The following is a 21,926-nucleotide window of genomic DNA, read 5'->3' as shown; positions in this document are numbered from 1 at the left end:
TGGAGCATTTTGGCTGTCATGACCCCGTTTGTCCCTGTGGGGTTCCCGGGAGGTCCTGGCAGGGTGGTGGCTCTGTCACTCCAGCCAGATGTGGCACAGCAGGACGTGGCACCTCGTGGCCGTGGCTCGTGCCTGGGCTGCTGCTGCTCCTCACCCAGAGCCTCCTGAGGAGATGAGCAGGGGTGAGTCAGCCAAACCCAGCCCTGGCTGCTGCTGGGGGCTGGAAGGAAGAGGAGGCTCCCAAAACAAAAACATAGGAACTGAATAGGCCCCTAATTTTGTTTTTCTCAGAGAAATGAAGCCAACACTCTTTATTTGTCTCCTTTAAACACCAGCCCCAGCCTGTTGCTGGCTGTGAGTCAGCGGGGATGCTTCGTGCTGCTGCCTGGCTGCCATTTACCTGCTCTGACTTTTCCCCGGGAATTTTACAGCCCCTTCCCACCCACCTCCATCTCCTCCCTCCAGCCTCATCCCCTCATCCCCATTCAGTGATCCTTGCTCTGCCTCGAGCCCAGCCTTGGTAACACCAACAGGGGGGAAATTTCCCCTCTGGTGTTTTTGGAAGTTTGTGCACTGCCCCAAAGCCTCTGCCACACTGAGACACCCTTCCCTCAGCATCCAGGGTGCTGCTCCTGGATCCCCACTTGGACATTTCATCTGCAGGAACATTTCTGCTGCTGGGAAATGGGCTCTGCAGCACACGGGGGGCACGGGCCCCTGGCAGGTGGCTCTCATTTAAACCCAGGCCTCTCTTCTGCTGCCCTCCTTTGTGTGCCTCGAGAGGCTTTTGTTGCTGCCTGAAAAGGCTGAATGGCTGCTGCATCTGTCACCGAGGGACAGAAATGCTCAGCAGATGCCCCGGGCAGGGGGGGCTGTGGGGTGGGGGGTCCTGAGCGTCGCCCACCGGGCAGGGACCCCACGAGCAGGGGAGCACAGGGGCTTGTGCAATGCTGGGGGGTGAGAGAGGCTCCTTGTGAAAGCAGCGTGTGTGTAAGAGCTGCCTCTGTGTGTGTGTAAGAACTGCCTGTGTGCGTGTGTGTATAAAAGCTGCCTCTGTGTGTGTAAGAGCTGCGTGTGTGTGTAAGAGCTGCCTCTGTGTGTGTGTGTGTGTGTGTGTAAAAGCTGCCTGTGTGTGTGTAAGAGCTGCCTCTGTGTGTGTAAGAGCTGCCTCTGTGTGTGTGTAAGAACTGCCTGTGTGTGTGTGTGTCTGTGTCTGTGTGTGTGTGTGTGTGTGTGTGTCTGTGTGTCTGTGTGTGTGTCTGTGTGTGTCTGTGTCTGTGTGTGTGTGTGTGTGTGTCTGTGTGTGTGTGTGTCTGTGTCTGTGTGTCTGTGTGTCTGTGTGTGTCTGTGTGTGTCTCTGTGTGTCTGTGTGTGTCTCTGTGTGTGTGTGTCTGTGTGTGTCTGTGTGTCTGTGTCTGTGTGTGTGTGTGTCTGTGTGTGTCTCTGTGTGTCTGTGTGTGTCTGTGTGTGTGTCTGTGTGTGTCTCTGTGTGTGTCTGTGTGTGTGTGTCTGTGTGTGTGTCTGTGTGTGTGTGTCTGTGTCTGTGTCTGTGTGTGTCTGTGTGTGTCTGTGTCTGTGTGTGTCTGTGTGTGTCTGTGTGTGTCTCTGTGTGTGTGTGTCTGTGTGTGTCTGTGTGTGTGTGTCTGTGTGTGTGTGTGTCTCTGTGTGTGTGTGTGTCTGTGTGTCTCTGTGTGTCTGTGTGTGTCTGTGTGTGTCTCTGTGTGTGTGTGTCTCTGTGTGTGTCTGTGTGTGTGTGTGTCTGTGTCTGTGTGTGTGTGTCTGTGTGTGTGTCTGTGTCTGTGTGTGTGTGTCTGTGTGTGTCTGTGTGTGTGTCTCTGTGTGTCTGTGTGTGTCTGTGTGTGTGTGTCTCTGTGTGTGTGTGTGTCTGTGTGTCTCTGTGTGTCTCTGTGTGTGTGTGTGTGTCTGTGTGTGTCTGTGTGTGTCTGTGTGTCTCTGTGTGTGTGTGTGTGTCTGTGTGTGTCTGTGTGTGTGTCTGTGTGTTTGTCAGCTCACCTCTGCTCAGCCTCGCTTGCCTCTGCTGTCTTGTTTCCAATATAAACAATTCTCTCTCACTGGGATCCTTTCTCCAGCCTTTCCATTCTCCCCGAGGCGGGAGAACCTGGAGGATGGAGCTGATTGTGCTCCTCTGGGTCGTTTCCTCAGTATCCACCCAGCTCTGGTGGCACTGCCCCATCCCTCTCTGTTGGAGAAGATGAAGCAGGAAAGCCTTATAAATATGATTGTCTGGCCAAAGATTTTGAGAAGATGGAAACTATAAGCGAGATGGAAATGAAAGCAAGCTTTGAGATACCTCAGTTGCTGAACAGCTGGAAAACAATGGTGCGGCCAGCTGAAGGTGATCCCCCTTTGATGGAACAACACCCTCTGCTTGCAGACAGGCCCAAGGGTCAGAGCAGACCCTGCCAGCTTGGCAGAAGGGGCCCAAAGAGGAGTTTTTAGGGTTTAAAATGTAACACAGTGTGGTAATGTAATGATTCTTATAGGCTCTATGTAAATGCTGTAGGATTTGTATCTTGTACTAGATTGGTTAGTGAGAATTAGAATATTCAACACAGAAGAAGATTTATGGTATTGGAATGGGAACCTCACTCTCTTACTCTCTTATCCTCTCTTTTACTCTCTCATCCTCTTTACCACTCTCTTGCCTTCTCTCTCTTTACCTCTCTCTTTACTTCTCTCAGTCCTGCTCCAGTTTTGGCTGGCAGCTCCCAGCAGGGCCCTGAACCCAGGCCCTTTGCAATAATCCCCAAGTTCCAAGCCCAGAAGAAGATTTATTGTACTGTAATGGGAACTTTGCACTCTTACCCTTTTTACCTGGGCTGGCAGGACAGGGCACGCTGTGGGCAGGATGCTGCTGGACCCGTGTGCTCCTCCTCCAGACACGTCACCTCTGCTCTCTGGCTTTCCCCAGGCAAAACAAACGTGAGGATGAGGCTTTCACCTCTTCTGTTGGGGTTCAGACTCCTTCTGTGGCTCTTGGGGCGTGGGCAGAGCAGAAATGAAGCCCAGCTTGGGAAAGTCCCGTCACCAGGGCAGCAGGGCAGGTTGTGGTGGGTGGAAGCAGCGGGGATGGGGTTAATGTAAAGATTTATGTAAGAGCCACGGTGATGTGGGGGAGGCTTCCTGAGCTGCACCTTTAATTGTTACTGCCTTGTGGTTCAACCATGAATTTCCCTCTGTTTGGTAACACAATTCCTCCCAGAGGCTCTGGGGCTCGTGATTTTATTTCTCTTTAGTAGCTCATAAACAGCAAAAGCGGAACCGAGCTTTGCTGCTTCCGTGTCCTTCTGCTGCCCTCTCCCTCCCAGCCCTGTCTGGGGTGGCTTTGGGCTCATTACCTGTGAGTTCCCAAAATATTCTGGCATTACAGGCTCAGCTGAGTGCAGGGAGAGGTGGGAACAGCCTGTGCAGAGCTTCCAGCCCCACAAATGTGTGAAGCAGCTGACGCCAGTTGGCAGCGAGTTTGCAGGGGAAGATTAGAAGAGGAAAATCCTTTGAAGAGAAACCCTTTTGCTTTATTAGGAAAAAATGCTCCTTGCCCTGTGCTAGCAGGGTCAGGGGAATCCAAAGGCTGTGTGTGTGTGATCCAGGCTGGGGGAAGCTCTGCTTTGCTTCCCTGCTGATAATTTGGGGGATGACAGCCTGCCTGTCTTCACTGTAGGTTTATTCTTACTGCAACTCCAGAAGAGTTTATTTTAACCCCTGAGCTGCAGACAGGTCCTAAGGGGGGCTTTTGGGGGTGGTTTGGGGCTACCACTGTTGGAGGGGTGGGTGCTGTTCTGCTGGGGACTGAGGAAATCAGGTGGGATCAAAATACACACGAAAATAAAACCACTCTGCCTGCAAGAGCAGCTGGAGAGCCTGGGGTGAGCATGGGGCAGTGCTGGAAAATGGACAGCTCAACACACGCCCCAGTGGGAGCCTGATCCTCACTTTCCATGGAAATTACCCGTGGGAGGTGAGTTTTCCCTCTCGCCCATCTGAGTGTGCTTGGCTTGCTGAGGGGCAGCAGCGTTTGGGGCTGGGATGGCAGTGAGGAGGGACAGTGGGACAGGAGGGACAGGAGGGACAGTGGGACAGTGTCCTCAGCGACCTCCTGCCTGGGGAGGAGGGAGCTTCCTTTTCCAACCTGTCTGTCGTGACTCATGGAGCATCATCCCAGGAGGGGGCGGCGAGACTGAATCAGTGGTGCCTGAGGACACGCTGGAGAGAGAACGTGAGCGTGGGCAGCTGCAGCCCCTGCTTTAGCCTGCCTTCCTTCCTTCCTTCCTTCCTTCCTTCCTTCCTTCCTTCCTTCCTTCCCTCCTTCCCTCCTTCCTTCCCTCCTTCCCTCCTTCCTTCCCTCCTTCCTTCCCTCCCCCTTTCCTTTCCTTTCCTTTCCTTTCCTTTCCTTTCCTTTCCTTTCCTTTCCTTTCCTTTCCTTTCCTTTCCTTTCCTTTCCTTTCCTTTCCTTTCCCACCTGTGCTGTGCTGTGCTTGTCCTCAGGTGATGGGGGGAAATTCTGCTCTGTGTGGTGCTGAGCTCTTCCTTGGAGCTGAAGCTGATTTTTGGAGGCAGGATTTGAGGTTGGGTTTGCTCAGGGAATGCTGTTTTCCTGCAGAAACCCTGATGCGCTGTTGTGTTTTTAGGATCTCCTTCCAGGGTTTCTTTCCAATGTGGGAAGAGCCCAGAGGTGCTGCTGGAGCTCGTGAGGAGCCTTTGGTCCTGAGCACATCAGGCTGGGCTGTGCCACCCTCTGATGGCAGCACTGTGGCAGCTCTAATGAAGCTAATGAAGTGTTTAGAGGAGCACAGAACTAATTTCTCTGGCAGCATGGAAAGGCTCCTGGGGGAGCAGGGCTGAGCCAAGGCTCGGGATGGCAGCAAACGCTGCCTGCCCAGATCTCAGAGGTGTCAGGCTGCTGGGAGGGGGGCTGGAATGAGGCTGAAAGCTGAATTTCCTCCCGAATTGCCAGCAGCAGGGTGGAGTGGCTCTGTCCCTGCTCTCCCTCCTTTCCTGCAGGGAGGTGCCCCAGTGGGGAGCAGGGATGGGATGGGGCAGAGCTCCCCTGGCTGTCCCCTGTCCCCTGCCAGGCTGAAGGGACACTGGCATGCTCTGGGATGATGAGCTGGTGTCTGGACATGTGCAGTGTGTTGGGAAGGATGAAAGTTTGACAAGAAAGTCTCACAGATATGTGTGCTTGGCAGAAAGATTTTTAACTGTAGAGTCTGATGAAGGAATAGAGATGGAAGCAAGTTTTGATAGAGAAGAAAAGAATTGCTGAGCCAGTTTTACTGGATAACTAAAGAGGCAAAAGGTGTGTTAGTTAGAAAGGGTTTTTATGGCTCAGAGCAAAGGATAAACTCACCCCAAACAAGAAGATGTTTTTACCAAGCAGAAAGATAGCACAGGCAAACAAGGCAGCAAATGTGGCAAGTAGAAAAAAGGTCTCAGAATTTTCTACAGCAAGAAAACTGAAAAACAACTTCTAGCTTAAACTGTAATGTACTGACTTTTAGTGATTGGAGAATAGCAACATGAATATGGTAATTATAGTAGTTATGACAGGCTATAGATAATAGTTAAGGTATAGATTGTGTGAAAAACGCCAATCACTCGTTTTTAAAATTTTAAAAGTTTAATAGTAATAAAATGGTTATAAAAATAGCAATATATTTAGAGTAATAATGATTTGGACAATTTGAATTAGGACAATATGAGACAATAGAGACAAAGAGTTACAGACAGTCCGGCTACCAGGACCCACGTTAACAGAGGATTAACCCTTAAAAGCAACAGCCTGTTGCATATTCATACACCTCATACATGATGCATAAATTCCATTCAAATACAGGATTCTGTTATCAACTTCTTCCTCCAAATCCTGACAGCGCCTTCAAAGCAGGAAGAAGTTCATTTCTCCTGATAATGGAGCAGTAAATTCTCTTTCTCTGAAAGATTCAGGTGTCCTGTGGCTGCTATCTCACTGTGAGTCCTTTCTTTAAAAAAAATATCCTACATAGCACAGTTTCTATTTTAACAATTTTTATAACCTAAAACTATATTTAACACACTACTTAAGAGAATTGACACAGCATCACTTTCTAACACAACACATACAATATTCATTTGAATATTTGCGAAAAGCCAATCATAAAACACATGCATTTTTCACAGATTGGTTCTACTGTATTAAGATGCTGAGCAAAGAAAAGTCTATAATGCACTGTAACCAAAAGAAAAGTATATAATGCATTGTAACCAAAAGAAAGGTATACAATGCATTGTAACCAAAACCAAAGGGTCTCCAGGCCTGCCTGCAGCTGGGGCTGACAGCTGTAGGCACAGCTCTGTCACCCATGACTCTGGACTGCTGTGACATCTTGGATGGAATAAACTGCATTTTGGAGAGCCCATGGAGTCCCATATCTCTCATTCTGGCTCCTACAGCAGTGGCTGCAGATGTGAACACCTGGAGCACCCAGCAAGGGGATGCAGCTCTGATTCCTGCCCGGTTTGCTCAGAGTTGGTGGCAGAGCTTCCTCTGCAGCCAGCGCTGCCCTTGTGCCCTGCCCGGGGACACTTGTGTAACACAAGGATCCGGTTACTGCCCTCCGGCTGCCCAGCCCTCCTCTCCAGCAGGAGCAGGCAGGAAATGCAGCGTTTTCTGTCTGAAATAATGCAGAGTTGGATCTTTGAGGAGCCCTTCTTTGGAAGTGTGAAAAACGCCAATCACTCGTTTGTAAAATTTTAAAAGTTTAATAGTAATAAAAATAGTAATATATAAATATAAGATAGTAATATATAATATAAATATAAATATAAATGTTATATATAACATTTATATATATTTATATAAATATGCATTATATAAATATATATTTATTTATATAAATATAAACAAATTAATATAATTATTTATATAAATATATCTATTTATTCATATATAAATATGTATGTGTATTTATATAAATATATAATTTATATTTATATAAATATTTATATAACTATAAATATAAATATAGATATAAATATAAATAATATAAATAGAAATGTTATATATATATATATGTATATAAATAGTAATACAATTAGAGTAATAATAATTTGGACAATTTGGATGAGGACAATATGAGACAGTAGAAACAAAGAGTTATGGACAGTCCAGGTACCTTTTTCTGGGCAGCACAAAAGGAGCCACGTTAACAGAGGATTAACCCTTAAAAGCAACAGCCTGTTGCATATTCATACATCCCATACATGATGCATAAATTCCATTCAAACACAGGATTCTGCCTGGGCAGTGTCAGCTTCTTCCTCTGAATCCTGACGGTGTCATCCTGGATTCATCCAACATCACAGCAGAAGATGGAGGCCAAGAAGGAGAAGGAGAAAGGCTGGGCACACCAGTTCCTTCCATCTTGCCCCTTGAACCCCCATTCTAGAAACCCCAAAATCTACTTTTTTTCACATCGTGATAACTTCACTATTATTCTGCTTAAACTGTTGTGGCTTGCTGATCTTCATACAAGGTTGGTAATTTGCTCCATAATCAAACCCACAGGTGTTTGGGGCTCCGTGCCAGGGTCTCTGAGCCCCCTGGCAGGGGTTTTGCCATCCTGGACAGCCAGAGGGATGTTCTGGATCCTGACATGCCATGGCTTGCCTGTTGGATTGTGTTCTTTTCTGACCCACAGATGGGACAACTGACAGGTGTTTGAAAAACTTTTATTTTATTTTCAGTCTCATGTGAAGGGTGAGACAATGCACCCTTCATATACAATTCACACCATCACAATCAGAAGCCAACTGTTTCTTAATTACAACACATTATAAGTGTTGCTTGGCTTATCAGGTTTCTTAATATCATAAAATATACTGAGAGTTCATTACAGTCATACAGGAAATATTCTTAATATCATAAAATATACTGAGAGTTCATTAAAATCATAGAGGAAATATGCTTGCCTGTTGGATTATGCTCTTTTCTGACCCAGAGATGGGGCAACTGAGACGTGTTTTAAAAACTTTTATTCCATTTTCAATCTCATGTGAAGGGTGAGACAACACAAATGTTATAATTCACACCATCACAATCAGAAGCTAACTATTTCTTAATTACAACACACTATAAGTGTTGCTTGGCCTATCAACTTTCTTGGTATCATAAAATATACTGAGAGTTCATTGGAATCATAGAGGAAATATTCTTAATATCATAAAATATAGTGAGAATTCATTAAAATCATAGAGGAAATATGCTTGCCTGTTGGATTATGCTCTTTTCTGAACCAGTGATGGGGCAACTGAGAGGTGTTTTAAAAATTTTTATTCCATTTTTAGTCTGTCAAGGGTGAGACATGCAGATGTTATAATTCACACCATCACAATCAGAAATTAGCTATTTCCTAATTACAATACACTATACGTGTTTCTTGGCCTATCAGCTTTCTTAATATCATAAAATATACTGAGAGTTCATTAAAATCATAGACAAAATATTCTTAATATCATAAAATATACTGAGAGTTCATTAAAATCACAGAGGAAATATTCTTACAACTTGATAGTTAGGTCCTAAGAGTCAAATCTACTTTTCAATCCTTCCTGCAGCAGCAGTGGGGAGTGCATGTGGCCTTCAGCTCCCCCTCACCCTGCTGCCACCAGGAACATTTCCAAAATTAACCAAACCATTGCCTCAATGAGGCCGAATCTGCTCCTCTGGAGGCCCCTCCATCCCCTGTACATGCAGAGCCAGCAGGGGATGGAGGGAGCAGCTGGATCACAGCTGGGTGTGCTGAGAGCACCAGGGCAGCTCTTTGCTCCCAGAGCTTGTCTGGGTACAAAAACAAACCTCAGGGCTGTGCTGGGGCAGGTAATGGAGGCTGCTGCTGCCTCCTGCTTCATTAGAAATCCAATTAACCTCCTATAAAAGCACTCAGAGTGACCTCTGAAAACGAGATGTATTTTGCTGTACCTCTGCTGTTTGTCTTGTGCAGAATGATGTTAACTAGCTGCTTCCTGCTGCTCCATTTTCCTGCAGCATAATTGCAAATTGTTTTGTTTTTCTCTTTTCTCTTCAGCTTCCTGGCTCCCCATGCCAAGGCTCTTCAGAGTGGGGCTGCAAAAAATAGCCAGGCTTTTCTGCAGCCCCCTCTGCATGGCTCCTCAGGGGCTGGTGTTACTCTTGCTTATGGTTTTGGCTTCTGCAGGATGCAGTTTTTCGGGTAATTAAGTAATAGAGGAGCAAGGAGAGGGTGTCCAACCTCCTGCCTTGTCTTCCCTTGCCCCAAGGCTGTTGGTGTGAGCAATTTCAAGTTGTGCAAAGGTTGGCTTTGCACAGAGCTTCTGGTGGTTTGGTGCCAACAGTTTCCCACAGGTTCCCACAGGTTTCCTCTGCCTGGGGAAGCAGGAGAGGAGGTGGGAGAGGTGTGACCAGAGCCTGGGATGGTGTTTTGGGTGGGTGGCTGAAGGGAGAGGTGTGACCAGAGCCTGGGATGGTGTTTTGGGTGGGTGGCTGAAGGGAGAGGTGTGACCAGAGCCAGGGATGGTGTTTTGGGTGGGTGGCTGAAGGGAGAGGTGTGACCAGAACCTGGGATGGTGTTTTGGGTGGGTGGCTGAAGGGCACATCCTCTCTGTGCCTTTCCCTGTGGCAAAGGACAACTGCTGCTCTGGGCAGGAATGCAGATCACCAGGGGCAGCACCATCAGTGAGTGTTCCATCCCCACCAAAGCTGGGATGGTGTTTTGGGTGGGTGGCTGAAGGGAGAGGTGTGACCAGAGCCAGGGATGGTGTTTTGGGTGACTGGATGAAAGGAGAGGTGTGACCAGAGCCAGGGATGGTGCTTTGGGTGGGTGGCTGAAGGGCACATCCTCTCTGTGCCTTTCCCCATGGCAAGGGATGCCTGCTGCTCTGAGCAGGGGTACCCTGCCAGGGCAGCACCATCAGTGAGTGTTCCATCTGGAAATGGGCACTGTGTGGATTTTGGGAGTTAATCCTTGTTCCTGTGAGATCCCCTTGCACTGAGAACCCCCCTGGCTCCTGCAGAGCATCCCAGGGCTGATGCTCCTCTGCTCCTGGGGAGAGCTCAGAGGGGTAAAATGACTTTTCTGTCTGAATCTTGGTAAAATGACCAAAGCTGCTGTTTCCTGCAGGGTGGGGTGTGTGTGCACATCCCCCTGCTCACTCTGCTCCAAGGGGCAGAGCTGCTCCAGAGGCTGAGCCCGGCCCCAAAGCTGCTGGAGACAGGAAGGAAAACGAGCTGGGCTCAAGCTAGACACGTTTGTTGTTCTATATTTAGGAACACAATAATTAAGGCTGGCTGTTTATCCTGACAAACATCATAACTAATAGGCTATGGCAGACAAACAAATCCTTCCTGCACCTGGGAACCCTGAGTTGTCTCTGGGAAGGGCAGGGGGCTCATTAAAGAGCTGTAATTTAGGGAACATCTGGATGTTTGCTTTGTCCCTTCCCCAGGCACGGGTGCTGGTGGGTTCTGAATTTGTGGTGAGGGAGCTTTTGTGGATGGTTGGGAAATGATGGGGGACAGCACAGCAAGGGTGAGGATGAGGATGCTTGGTGGCACCCAGGGGTGCAGCAATGGAGGTATCAGCGTGCAGAATGGCTCCTAAGCGCAGTAGATCTCGCTGGTGGGGCACTGGGAGGTGGCAGGGAGCCCGAATAAGCTTTTATGAACCTTGGCAGGAAGGGCAAGCCGAGGGCAAACGGCTTCTCAGAGTTCCCACTAGATGGGGATGGAGGCATTGTCAGAGCGCTCCGTGCGCCCGCAGGGAGCGCCCGGTGCTCGTCCCCGTGTCACAGAGCCACCCGGGGGTGATGACCCCGCTGCCCGGGGGTGTCTCGGGGCTCACAGGGTGTCCCTTCTCCCGCAGATGCTGCAGGACTGCCCCAAGGCCCGCAGGGAGGTGGAACTGCACTGGCGAGCGTCGCAGTGCGCGCACATCGTGCGCATCATGGACGTCTACGAGAACCTCTACCAGGGGAGGAAGTGTCTGCTCATCGTCATGGAGTGGTGAGAGCCCGGCCCGTGGGCACTGCAGGGTGCTGGGGGGCTGCCAGAGTGGGGTGGGCACCTTCCAGCCCTGGGGATGCCAGGGGGATGGCAGCCTGGGCAGGGTGGCGTTGGAGGGATGGGGACAGCCAGGGCTGCTGGCTCTGAGTCATCCTGAAAATGCTCAGCTCAAGGCCTGTGGTTCTCACAGGTGGGTCATAACCAAACTGCCTTTGGCCAGTAAAAGCTGGGGGAGGTTCCTGGCAGGCTCCTGGCAGGCTGTGGTGGGGCAGTGCCCGAGCTGGCAGCGCTGGTGCCGCCCTGGCACCGCCTGCAGCAGCAGCAGCAGCTCTGCTTTGGGTAGGAGCTTGGTATGAACCTGGGGACGAGGAGGAGGGATGAAGGGGAAAGTATTGAAACCACATCCCAACCGCAGCTGTGATTTGATGCAGCTTCCTTGCCAAAACCTCTCCCCTGGCAAGCTGGCAGATCGCCCGGGGGGGCAGCGGGTGCAGGAGCGGTGCCAGGGCACGTGGCACAGCACCCCCAGAGCAGCTCCTGCGGCGAAACAGGCACTGAGAACCACCCTGGCACGCTGGGCAGCCAGGGATGGGCAAGGGGAGGCAGTGGGGGGAGAAAGAAAGAATGGCTGAGGGGTAGGAGAGTGCCCAGGACTGTCAGTGTGACTGAGGGATGCCCTGGGGTAACGTCCATGGCAAGGCAGGATTTGATTTCCAGCAGGAGCAGGGTCTGGATTCCTCCTGACAGGCTCGGGATCCCTCCTGACAGGCTCTGGATCCATGTTCTGAGACTCTGGATCCCTCCTGAAAGGTTCTGGATCGGTCCTGACCACTCTGGATCCCTCCTGATGCACTAGATCCATGTTTTGAGGCTCTGGATCCCTCCTGACTGCTCTGGATCCATCCTGACAGGCTCTAAATCCCTCCTGACTGCTCTGGATTCATACTCTCAGGCCCTGGATTCATCCTGACTGCTCTGGATCCATCCTGACAGGCTCTGAACCCCTCCTGACTTCTCTCTATCCTTCTCTCTATCCCTCCTGACTGCTCTGGATCCCTCCAGACAGGCTCTGGATCCCTCCTAACAGGCTCTAGATCCCTCCTGACAGGCTCTGGACCCCTCCTGACTGCTCTGGATCCATCCTGATATACTCTGGTTCCATCCTAACTGGCTCTGGATCCATGCTCTCAGGCTCTGAATCCTTTCTGACTGGCTCTGGATCCCTCCTGACTGCTCTGGGTCCCTCCTTCCAGGCTCTGGATCCCTCCTCTCAGGCTCAGGATCCATCCTGACTGCTCTGGGTCCCTGTGACAGGCTGTGGATCCCTCCTGACTGCTCTGGTTCCCTCCTGACAGGCTCTGAATCCTTTCTGACAGGCTCTGGATCCCTCCTGCCAGGCTCTGTGCAGCACAGGGTCCCAGGGGCTGCAGGCTATTGCTGCTGCAGATGTCACTGAATGTCAGGGAGATGCTATCAGCGCTGAGAAAGCCAAACTGTTCCTGCTTCAGGCAGATAAGGCAGGGCCAGGAAGTGCCATTATCCCTGCTCTCATGGAGAATTCTCCCACACCTCAGTCCTGAGCTCTGTGGGAGCTGCATTTCCCCTGAGGGTACGTGGGGAGGGAACCCACCAGTGGTTCTCCAGCACCTCCATGGGACCTGACTGTGCTGCAGGGGCGTCCAGCCTCTGAGCCCCAGCTTGGGGAGCCTTTGTGACACTGCTGGTGCCTCACCCTGAGCTTTGCTCAGCACTTCTGTGCTGGGTCATGGTGCTGCTGAGGAGGTTGGCTCGTGAGCAAAAGGAGGCCACGTGTGCTGGGAGTGCTCTCACCAATTTCAAGCCACATTTGCTGCCTTTACTGTAAATGTGTTTTTGTGGCTGCTGGGGCGGCCACGCCCGCCCAGCTCTGAGCCTCTGCCCTGCTCCTTTCGGGAAGGAGGAGGCTCTGAAACGCCCCAGAACACCACCCAAAGTCCTGCATGGACAAGGGAATTGATTCCTGCTCAGCAGCCGAGGGTTTGGTGGGAGATGGAGGCACTGTCATGGATATATTTTGTGAAAAATCCTTTTGCTAGGATTTTTTCTCCTGAGAAGCTGAGAGGCCTCAGAAATTAAATGTAAACAATAATTATCTGCTGCTGTGGAATGCAACAGGTGCATCTTTGATTGGTCTCATGTGGTTGTTTTTAATTAATGGCCAATCATAGTCCAGCTGTCTCAGACTTTGGTCAGTCACAAGATTTTATCATAATTCTTTTCTATTCCTTGCTGGCCTTCTGATGAAATCCTTTCTTCTATTCTTTTAGTGTAGTTTTAATATGTAATGTTATATAATATGTATTTTAATATTATATACAATTTTATATAATGTATATTTTATATAATAATATATTTATAATTTTAGATAATATATATCTCAATATCATATATAATTTTATATTATATTAAAATATATATTTAAATATATTATATAACTATATAATTATATATTATTTTATATATTTTAATATAATATATAATTTTATATAATATGTATTTTTAAATATAATAGATATCATAAAATAATAAATCAGCCATCTGAAACATGGAGTCAAGATTCTTATCTCTTCCCATGTGGAAGTTGCCTGCAAATTCAGCAAGCCACAGTGTGTAACAGCAGGTCCTCTCTTGCAGCTTGGATGGTGGGGAGCTCTTCAGCCGAATCCAGGACAGGGGAGACCAGGCCTTCACTGAACGGGGTATGAGCCCACACCCTGCTGGATTTGAGTCCAGTCCATCCCTTCAGTGTAACACCCTGGCCTTTCATCCCCTCCATCCCTCAGTGTAACACCCTGGCCTTTCATCCCCTCCATCCCTCAGTGTAACACCCTGGCCTTTCATCCCCTCCATCCCTCAGTGTAACACCCTGCCATTTCAGTCCCCTCCATCCCCTCAGTCCCCTCCATCCCCTCAGTGTAACACCCTGCCATTTCAGTCCCCTCCATCCCCTCAGTCCCCTCCATCTGCTCAGTGTAACACCCTGGCCTTTGAGTCCCCTCCATCCCCTCAGTGTAACACCCTGGCCTTTCATGCCCTCCATCCCCTCAGTGTAACACCCTGGCATTTCATCTCCTCCATCCTTTCAGTGTAACACCCTGGCCTTTGAGCCTTTGAGTCCCCTCCATCCCCTCAGTGTAACACCCTGGCCTTTCATCCCCTCCATCCCCTCAGTCCTCTCCATCCCCTCAGTGTAACACCCTGCTAGCCTTTCAGTCCCCTCCATGCCCTTCTGAATCCCCAGCAGAGTTCTGCACTCAGGGAATGAGGGATGTGGGTGCAAGGGGCCCTGCTTTTCATGTTTGCTTGACAATAGGGTTAGGGGGTATTTTCTCAGCTGCTCTCACACTCCTGTCCATCACACTCCTGTCAGAAACACCCACCTCCCTCAAAAAGTTAAGACTGTTGGCTGTGGTTCTCATGGTTCTCACAGATCTCATTGATCTCATTCCCTCTCCTCCTCTGGCGAGGAAAAGCAGCCACACACCCCAAACTCTGAGCCCGTTGCCCCCTTGGCTTCCCATCCTAAGGGGAAACCTTTCCCAGCTGCATTCCTTGCTGCTTGGGTGTCCTAAACAGTGCAAGCCCCGCCTTGGTGTTAGGGCCAGGGGCTGGGCTCTGCCCCATCCCTTCCCCTGGAGCTTCTGGGAGCTGCAGGCTCCTTTCCCAGGGATGGGGAGTGGCACAGACTCCATGGACAGGGGAACTGCAAGCACAGCAAACCCCTTTGACCGCAGCCAGGCTCTTTGGCTGCTGGTTTGTAGAGCTCCCCAGGGAGCAGTGCCCTTTTTAACTTGCTTCTGAAGGCTTCTGATGGTTTCTTTGCTGCTTCAGAGGCTTCGGAGATCATGAAGAGCATTGGGGAAGCCATCCAGTACCTGCACTCGATCAACATCGCACACCGGGACGTGAAGGTACCACCCTGAGCCCCCCTGGCAGTGCCAGGGCCCAGCCCTGCTGCTCCATGAGGCATTCACATCTTCTGAACAGAGATAATAATTCTCTCTCCCAGGATTTTTCCTGGGGAAGGCAGTGAGAAGCTCAGAGGAAAACAATTCTTATCTCTGCTTGCTGCTCCTGTTGTTTAGGACGTGTGGAATGTGTTATGGGGATTGTTTAGTGAAGAAGATGGGTGTTTAGACTGATTGATTAGAAAAAATAACTGTTTAGACTGATTGATTAGAAAAAAGCTGTGTTGTGACTGTCTGGAGACAGCCATGGGTTTTTCTGTAGCATTTCTTTAGTGTAGTATCTTTTTAGTGTAGTGTGAAAAACGCCAATCACTTGTTTTTAGAATTTTAAAAGTTTGATAGTAATAAAATGGTTATAAAAATAGTAATATAATTAGAGTAATAAAAATTTGGACAATTAGGATTTAGTTCAAGATGAGACAATAAGAACAAAGAGTTATGGACAGTCCGGGTACCTCTTTCTTTTACCTTTTATGTCTAAATCTTGGTAAAATGGCCAAACCTGCTGTTTCCTTCAGGGTGGGGATATGTTTCCACATCCCCCTGCTCACTCTGCTCCAAGGGGCAGAGCTGCTCCAGAGGTTTTATCTACCAGCAGCCCCACAGCTTGTTTGTAAAGACAAATCTACCATTCCTCTCAATCCCATATCCCTGATTTCCTGCTTGTGACCCAAGGTGGGTCCGAGAGGACTGGTGTCACAGACATCTTTTATCAAAAATCCTTTCCTTAGGATTTGGTAGGATTCCTTACCCCTGAGAAGCTGAGAGGCCTCAGGAACAAAATGTAAACAATGGTTATCTGCTGCTGTGGAATGCAACAGGTGCATCTGTGATTGGTCTCATGGGGTTGTTTCTGATTAATGGCCAATCACAGTCAGCTGGCTCAGATTCTCTGTCCGAGACAGAAACCTTTGTTATCATTCCTTCTTTTTCTATTCTTAGCTAGTCTTGTGATGAAATCCTTTCTTCTATTCTTTTAGTATAGTTTTAATATAATATATATAATAAAATAATAAATCAGACTTCTGAAACATGGAGTCAGTTCTTCATCTCTTCCCTCATCTTAACACCCCTGTGAACACGGTCACAGACTGGGTTCAACAGCAGAGCTCAGCACTAAGCTAAGGCACAGGCCTAAATCCTGGATACCTCAGGAGGAATATTCCCCAGGAAATCTGTGTTGGGTGTTGGGGTCCCCCTCATTGATTGCTCACTCCTTGTCCCTGTGTGTTCCCAGCCAGAGAACCTCCTGTACACCTCCAAGCGGCCCAACGCCGTGCTGAAACTCACCGACTTCGGCTTCGCCAAGGAAACCACCACGCACAACTCGCTGGCCACGCCCTGCTACACGCCCTACTACGTGGGTGAGTGGAGGAACATCAGGGGTGGGATGGTTGGGGATGGATGGAGATGAGAGATCTCTGCAGCCAGGGCTTGGAATTTGGGGTTTATTGCAAAGGGCCTGGGTGCAGGGCCCTGCTGGGAGCTGCCAGCCACAGCTGGAGCAGGACTGAGAGAAGGAGAGATAAAGAGAGAGGTAAAGAGAGAGAGAGCTAGGTTCCCATTACAGTACAATAAATCTTCTTCTGGTCTTGGAACTTGGGGTTTATTGCAAAGGGCCAAGTGCAGGGCCCTGCTGGGAGCTGCCAGCCGCAACTCGGAGCAGGCCCCAAAGAGGAGAGAGGTGAAGAGAGAGCTAAAGAGAAAGAAGGCAAGAGCCTGCTAAAGAGGATGAGAGAGCAGGGTTCCCGTTACAATACAATAAATCTTCTTCTGGTCTTGTAAATTGTGGTTTATTGCAAAGGGTTTGGGTGTAGGGCCTTGCTGGGAGCTGCCAGCCACAGCTCAGAGTAGGCCCCAAAGAGGGAGAGCGAGGTAAAGAGAGAGGTAAAGAGGATGGGAGAGAGAGGATGAGAGGATAAGAGTGTAAGAAAGAGAGTGAGGTTCCCATTCCAATACAATAAATCTTCTTCTGGTTTTGGAACTTGTGGGTTATTGCAAAGGGCCTGGGTGCAGGGCCCTGCTGGGAGCTGCCAGCCACAGCTCGGGGCAGGCCCGAGAGAAGTAAAGAGAGAGGAGGCAAAAGTGTAGTAAAGAGGATGAGAGAGTAAAAGAGAGGATAAGAGGGTAAGAGAGCAAGGTTCCCACTAAAATACAATAAATCTTCTTCTGTGTTGAATATTCTGATTCCCACTAACCAATCTAGTCCAAGATACAAATCCTACAGCATTTGCATACAGCCTATAAGAATCATTACATTACCACACTGTGTTACATTTTAAACCCTAAAAGCTCCTCTTTGGGCCCTTCTGCCAAGCTGTAGGGTCTGCTCTGAGCCTTGGGCGTGTCTGCAAGCAGAGGGTGTTGTTCCATCCAAAGGGGATCACCTTCAGCTGGCCGCACCATTGTTTTCTCATTGTTCAGTAACTGAGGTATCTCAAAGCTTGCTTTCATTTCAATCTCACTTATAGTTTCCATATTCTCAAAATCTTTCGCCAAGCAATCATATTTATAAGGTTTTCCCGTTTCATTTTCCCCGACAGGTGAGTGCCTGGGGGCTGGCCTTGGGGTTTGGTGTAGGAGTGTGCCCCCTGTTAAAAGTGACAAAGCCATCTTTTGTTCCCTGGACCCTGCAGCAGGGAGCTGGGGGCTGCTCCAGGCAGAGCTTCCCACAGTGGCTCTTGGTACCTCCATGGGGTGTCAGAGCCCTCTCACCCTGTGCTGACACTCAGATTTAGGATTTTCTTTCTGTTTTTACCAGCCCCAGAAGTGCTGGGCCCAGAGAAGTACGACAAGTCTTGTGACATGTGGTCCCTGGGTGTCATCATGTATATTCTGTAAGTCTGAGGGTTCCTGTCCCTCCTGCAGGGCTCAGCTCCTGCTCCTGGCACTGCCTTGTGCCCTGTGGGTGCTCCTGGGGAGGTTTTTGGGGTGCCACATTGACTCTGTTCCCCCTCCTGGTGCAGGTTATGCGGGTACCCCCCCTTCTACTCCAACCACGGGCTGGCCATCTCTCCTGGCATGAAGAAGAGGATCCGGATGGGCCAGTACGAGTTCCCCAACCCCGAGTGGTCCGAGGTGTCAGAGGAAGGTAACCGTGGTCCCTGTGGGGCCTGTGCCCAGGCTGAGGTCTCCTTTGGAGGGCTGGGAGGAGCTCAGACCCCTGGCTGGGTCGGGGGTCACCTCTCAGCATCTGCACCTTTTGCTGAAGGGTTTGTGCAGGGTCAGGTGTGTGGCACAGGGGAGGGCACTCAGAGGGCACACGGGAGGGCACTCAGGGGTTTTGGGGCTGGGGCTGGAGCTCAGGAGAGCCCCCCAGGAGCTGCTGCAGGCCCCTGACCCTGCCCCAACCCCTGCAGTGAAGCAGCTGATCCGAAACCTGCTGAAGACAGACCCGACCCAGCGCATGACGATAACGGAGTTCATGAACCACCCCTGGATCATGGTGAGATGGGATCATGGGATCATGGGATCATGGGATCATGGGATCATGGAATGGGATGGGATGGGATGGAATCCATGGGGTGGGATGGGATGGGATCCATGGAATGGGATAATGGGATGGAATCTATGGGATGGGATCATGGGATGGGGTGGGATGGGATCATGGGATGGGATGAGATGGGATGGGATGGGATGGGATTGATGGGATAGGATGAGATGGAATGGGATGGGATTGATGGGATGGGATAATGGGATGGGATCCATGCAATGGGATGGGATCCATGGGATGGGATCTATGGGATGGGATGAGATAGTGGTATGAGATCCATGGGATAATGGTGTGGGATCCATGGGATAATGGGATGAGATCCAGAGGATAATGGGATGGGATAACGGGATGGTATGGGATTGATGGGATGGGATCCATGGGATGGCATTGGATCCATGGGATGGGATGGGATGGGATGGGATGGGATGGCATGACATGGCATGGCATGGCATGGCATGGCATGGCATGGGATCCATGGGATCCATGGGATCCATGGGATGGGTTAATGGGATGGTATGGGATCCATCCCAGCTCACGCTCCTCCCCTCTGCTGGCAGCAATCCATGCAGGTGCCCCAGACCCCGCTGCACACCAGCCGTGTGCTGAAGGAGGAGAAGGACCTGTGGGAGGATGTGAAGGTAAAACCTCTCCCTGACCCTGTCTGCAAAGCTCTGCACCCCTCTGTCATCTGGGGAATGTCCTCCCCTGGGTGCTGCAGACCAGGCTCGTTCACTGTCCCTGGAAGTGTTCAAAAACTGCATAAATGTGGCACTTGGGACATGATGTAGTGATGGAGTGGCTGTGTTGGGTTAACATCTTTTATGAAAATCCTTTCCTTAGGATTTTTCCTCCTGAGAAGCTGGGAGGCCTCAGGAACAAAATGTAAACAATGGTTATCTGCTGCTGTGGGATGCAACAGGTGCATCTGGGATTGGTCTCATGTGGTTGTTTCTAATTAATGGCCAATCACAGTCAGCTGGCTCAGACAGAGAGTCCGAGACAGAAGCTTTCTTATCATTCTTTCCTATTCTATTCTTAGCCAGCCTTCTGATGAAATCCTTTCTTCTATTCTTTCAGTATAGTTTTAATATAATATATATATATCATAAAATAATAAATCAGCCTTCTGAAACATGGAGTCAGATCCTCATCTCTTCCCTCATCCAACAACCCCAGTGAACTCTGTCACACCATCCTGCTCATTTTTTGCCTTCTGAGGTAGCTGAGCTATTTGGGTGTGAAACAGATCTCCAGGAGCTCAGAGACCAGGCCTGAGGAGACCATATTTCACCCTGGAGGGGCTTTGCTGATGTCTCTGTGTCCCCACAGGAGGAGATGACCAGTGCCCTGGCCACCATGAGAGTGGACTACGAACAAATCAAGATCAAGAAAATCGAGGATTCCTCGAACCCTCTGCTGATGAAGAGGAGGAAGAAAGCCAACCCCCCCGAGCCCACCACGCTGCCCCACTGAGGGCCCTGCCCACCAGCCCTCCAGAAAGCAATAACTATAAATATATATATATATATATATTTTTTAAGGAAAAAAAAAGACAAAAAGAAACAGACTGTTCTATCGAGCGCATGGAATTCAGACATTTATACCAGACTAGTTATTTTTAGCTACTCACCTGTGTTTCTGACCTTTCTGGAGCAGGTGGTGAGATCCTCCCCCCTCAGATCCACACCTGCAGCCAGGGATATTTTTGTCCTGTAGGTGAACGCCGACAATAATTGGATTTTTATTTTTCTTTTGTGAAACAGTTCTGATTTATATATGTATATTTTTTTTTTCTTTTCCTCCTCCTTCCTTCCAAAGACATGGAAACTCCTGTGGTGACCTTTTTAGGGTATAGAACATATAAATATTTTTTAAAAACTACTGTAGAGCTGAAACCCAGACAGAGTGTTCCCTGTGTGGATGCTGGCTAGAAACAGGCTCCAGGGACAGAGAGCTGTCCTGCTGTCCTGGGGAGGGTCCCAAATCAAGCACAGGAGCCAAAAAGCAGCACCCCAGCCCTCCCTGTCTGTCTGTCCGTGTGGGGTGTGTGTCTGTCTGTGGGCCTGCAGCTGCTCTGAAGTCTTTAGTCCATGGATGATGATGATGATGATTATTATTATTATTATTTTGTCACTTCGTTAAATGTTTTTGAATGGGGAAAACCAATTTTTTAAGGTTTAGTTTTTAGGTGATCTTTTTAGACACTGTATGGAATTTTAATTTGTTTTGCAAAACTGGTTTTTGTCCCCCCCTCCTTTTTTTTTTTTTTAATTTTTTTAAATTGTTTTTGTCTGTTGGCTTATACTAATCTTCCCAGTCTGCTCTTCAGTCCTTTGGATTAAAGACACTTAAAGAGTCACAAAGTCTCTCCTGTTGCTTGTGTGGCTGTGAGGAACCCACAGTGCTCCAGCTGCTCTCTCCCTGTGCCCTAAAATTGCTCTTTTTGCCACCAGAAAGGCTGAGCCCCCCTGGGTGTTCTCTGGGGACACAACAACCCTTTGCTTGGGGACAGAGGGACATCCCTGCCCAGCACGTGTCACCTCTGGGCTGGGGCTGTGGGGTGACGTGGGATGGGGTGGGGGGCTATGGGATTGTGTGGGATGATGGTGTAGGATGCTATGGGGTGATGTGGGATTGTGTGGGATGATGCTGCGGGGTGCTATGGGGTGCTTTGGGAGAGCATGGGGTGATGTGGGGTGCTGTGGATGCTGTGGGGTGCTGTGGGATGGTGTGGGGTGCTATGGGATTGCATGGGATGATGCTGTGGGATGATGGTGTGGGGTGCTGTGGATGCTATGGGGTGATATGGGGTGCTTTGGGAGGAGATAGGGTGCTGTGGGGTGCTGTGGATGCTATGGGGTGCTGTGGGATGGTGTGGGGTGCTATGGGATTATATGGGATGATGGTGTGGGATGATGGTGTGGGGTGCTGTGGGACAGTGTGGGGTGCTGTGGGATTGTATGGGATGATGCTGTGGGATGCTATGGGGTAATATAGGATGCTTTGGGAGAGTATGGGGTGCTGTGGGATTGTATGGGATGACGCTGTGGGATGATGCTGTGGGGTGCTGTGGATGCTATGGGGTGCTATGGGTATGTATAGGATGATGCTGTGGGATGATGGTGTGGGGTGCTATGGGGTGATGTGGGATGCTTTGGGAGGGTGTGGGGGGATGTCGGTTGATGTAGGATGATGGGGGTGCTGTGGATGATGATGTGGGGTGCTGTGGTATGCTTTGGAAGGGTATGGGGTGATGTGGGGTGATGTGGGATAGTGTGGGGTGCTATGGGTTTGTTTGGGATGATGCTGTGTGGTGCTATGGGGTGATGTGGGGTGCTTTGGGAGGGGATGGGGTGATGTGGGGTGCAGTGGATGCTGCGGGGTGACGTGG

The 21,926-nt window shown here is 49.6% G+C and overlaps 1 protein-coding gene across 1 annotated transcript in view; it reads left to right on the top strand.

Moving 5' to 3' along the window:
- The window catches only part of MAPKAPK2 (MAPK activated protein kinase 2), a 42,885-nt gene extending 22,002 nt beyond the window's left edge, over window positions 1–20,883 (top strand). The window contains exons 2-10 of the mRNA XM_054290825.1: window positions 10,896–11,035; window positions 13,709–13,773; window positions 14,906–14,985; window positions 16,280–16,406; window positions 17,804–17,879; window positions 18,009–18,133; window positions 18,402–18,487; window positions 19,093–19,173; window positions 19,865–20,883. Coding sequence (XP_054146800.1) covers window positions 10,896–11,035; window positions 13,709–13,773; window positions 14,906–14,985; window positions 16,280–16,406; window positions 17,804–17,879; window positions 18,009–18,133; window positions 18,402–18,487; window positions 19,093–19,173; window positions 19,865–20,008 — 924 coding nt within the window. The 3' untranslated portion in view covers window positions 20,009–20,883. The remainder of the gene's footprint in view (window positions 1–10,895; window positions 11,036–13,708; window positions 13,774–14,905; window positions 14,986–16,279; window positions 16,407–17,803; window positions 17,880–18,008; window positions 18,134–18,401; window positions 18,488–19,092; window positions 19,174–19,864) is intronic.
- Window positions 20,884–21,926: the final 1,043 nt, after the last annotated feature.

This window comes from Melozone crissalis, unplaced genomic scaffold, assembly GCF_028551555.1.
Source record: "Melozone crissalis strain CALT ecotype California unplaced genomic scaffold, PUWL_Pcris_2 ptg000086l_1, whole genome shotgun sequence".
In the NCBI taxonomy this organism is placed as follows: domain Eukaryota; kingdom Metazoa; phylum Chordata; class Aves; order Passeriformes; family Passerellidae; genus Melozone; species Melozone crissalis.
The sequence above is the reverse complement of the archived record's forward strand: the minus strand, read 5'-3'. Positions and strand labels throughout refer to the sequence as shown.